The 2,356-nt window shown below is 35.4% G+C and overlaps 1 protein-coding gene across 1 annotated transcript; it reads left to right on the forward strand.

The window, feature by feature from the left end:
* Positions 1 to 171: 171 nt before the first annotated feature.
* On the forward strand, positions 172 to 1,971 carry LOC117109177 (zinc finger protein 708-like). The gene has a single exon (XM_033251426.1). The coding sequence runs from the start codon at positions 193 to 195 to the stop codon at positions 1,939 to 1,941; it is 1,749 nt and encodes a 582-aa protein (XP_033107317.1). The 5' UTR covers positions 172 to 192; the 3' UTR covers positions 1,942 to 1,971.
* The last annotated feature ends 385 nt before the right edge of the window (positions 1,972 to 2,356 follow it).

Consider the following 2,356-nt stretch of genomic DNA (forward strand, 5'->3'; position numbering starts at 1 on the left):
GGTGTACCCCCTTGTCGGGGAGCTGGGACCCCTCGTCGGGGAGTTCCTGGCGCCACCAATGTGATACAGTATATGCTGTGCCAATGAACCATGTTGCAACAGAGAAGATTATTGGTGTCTCATTTCTACCATCCCACTACAAATATACTGACAGCAATAATTTTATATTTCAGAGGCAGTAACTATGAAAGTATGGATAGTGAAAACTGTTTGATGTCTGGAACAACAGCAGATTTTTATGCTGCGCACTTAACAGTGTGTGCAGGTCCCAGTACTTGTGAGGAGCAAAATGCAAGTGAATGCAGTGAATTGAAACAATGTGAACATGATGGCCATTCAAACGAATATTTAAAAATGAATGATAAAGAGATGACATGCGAGTGTAAATGCTGTGGACAAAATTTTGATATAGATACTTTGAAAACACATTTGGGAATCAAAACAGAAGATGTGCTACTACTTCAGTGTGAACTTTGTGGAAAGCAATTTGATAACAAAAGTGAATTGGAAAAACATTTGAAAACACATACAGGAGACTCAACTTATGGAAAGAATTCTGTGAGTTGTGACAATTTTAAGGTGCACACAACATATGAATGTTTTCATTGTGGAATGAAATTTCCACACAGTAGCCTATTGAAAAGTCATCTGAGCATACACAGCGGAGAGACACCGTACGAATGTGAACATTGTGGAAAGAAGTTCAATATAATGACCAGTTGGAAAGCACACGTGATGATACATGCATTAGAGAAGCCATACAAATGTGAATATTGTGGAAAGAAGTTTAAAAGAAATAATGCTTTGAAAACACACTTATTGATACATACAGCAGAGAAGCCATATGAATGTGAATATTGCGAAAAGAGGTTTTTAAAAAAGAATGGTTTGAGAACACATTTAATGATACATACAAGAGAGACACCATACGAATGTGAACATTGTGAAAAGAAGTTCTATCACAGTATCCATTTAAAAAACCATGTTTTGTGTACACACACAGAAGATAAAAATTCTGTGAATAGTGGCAGGATGAAAACTGATTTGAAGATGCACACAGCGTATGAATGTTTTCATTGTGGAAAGATATTTCAACACAGGAGCTCGTTGAACAAACATATGAAAATACACAGTGAAGAAATAACATATGAATGTGAACATTGTTTCAAGAAATTTCAAAACAGGAGTTCATTGAACAAACATCTGAGAACACACAGTGGAGAAAGACCATATGAATGTGAACATTGTGGAAAGAAATTTCAAAGCAGGAGTTCATTGAACAAACATCTGAGAACACTCAGTGGAGAAAGACGATATGAATGTGAACATTGTGGAAAGAGGTTCAACGAAAATAGCACTTTAAAAACACATATGATGTTGCATACAGGAGAAAGGCCATACGGATGTGAATATTGTACACAGAGATTTATTACCAATACCAGTTTGAAAATACATTTGATGACACATACCGGAGAGATGCCACATGAATGTGAATATTGTGGAAAGAGGTTTAAGACAAACAGAAGTTTTAAAACACATTTATTGATACATACAGGAGATAAGCCATATGAATGTGAACATTGTGGCTGGAAGTTCAACCAGCATATCCATTTAAAAAACCATATTTTGAGTAAGCACACAGAAGATAAGAATTATGTAAATAGTGGAAAATTCAAGATGGACACAACATATGAATGCACTGATTGTGGAAAAAAATTTCCACACAGTAACTTCTTGAAAAGACATCTGAGAATACATCGTGAAAAAACATATGAATGTGAACATTGTGGAAAGAAGTTTAGTCTAAGTGACCGTTTGAAAATACATTTAAGGATACATACAGGAGAAAAGCCATACAAATGTGAACATTGTGAAAAGAGTTTCAAACAAATTAACCATTTAAAAAAACATATTTTGCATATGCACAAAGAAGAGAATTAATTTTTTATCTGAACATTGCAAATACTTCTACAGTTAATTATTTTATTCTTATTGCTATTTTTTTAAAGGTAGAAGGAAAATTTACAATTTAGGTCAACCCAGCGATTATTTAGCAAAGATTTATATTCATTAAAACTAGTTGCCATTACAAATGGAGATGGCAGACTGTTCTAAACATCAACCACTCTAGAACTAAATGTATATTTTTGGACATCTGGTCCTTTTTTTATATAATAATCAGGGGCGGATTTAGGTGGGGGGGCTGGCCCCCCCTCCTTTTGGGAGGTGAAAAAAAGTAATAAAGAAGGAAAAAGAAAGAAAATGATAGCCCACAACGCCTCAAATGTTATTTTCGGGCGTCTAGAACACAAAAAGTTCGCGGGGGTCATGCCCCGGACCCCCTAGGACATTGTTG

Source organism: Anneissia japonica, unplaced genomic scaffold (assembly GCF_011630105.1).
Source record: "Anneissia japonica isolate Jap-2015-1 unplaced genomic scaffold, ASM1163010v1 scaffold127128_len2356_cov146, whole genome shotgun sequence".
Classification (NCBI taxonomy): domain Eukaryota; kingdom Metazoa; phylum Echinodermata; class Crinoidea; order Comatulida; family Comatulidae; genus Anneissia; species Anneissia japonica.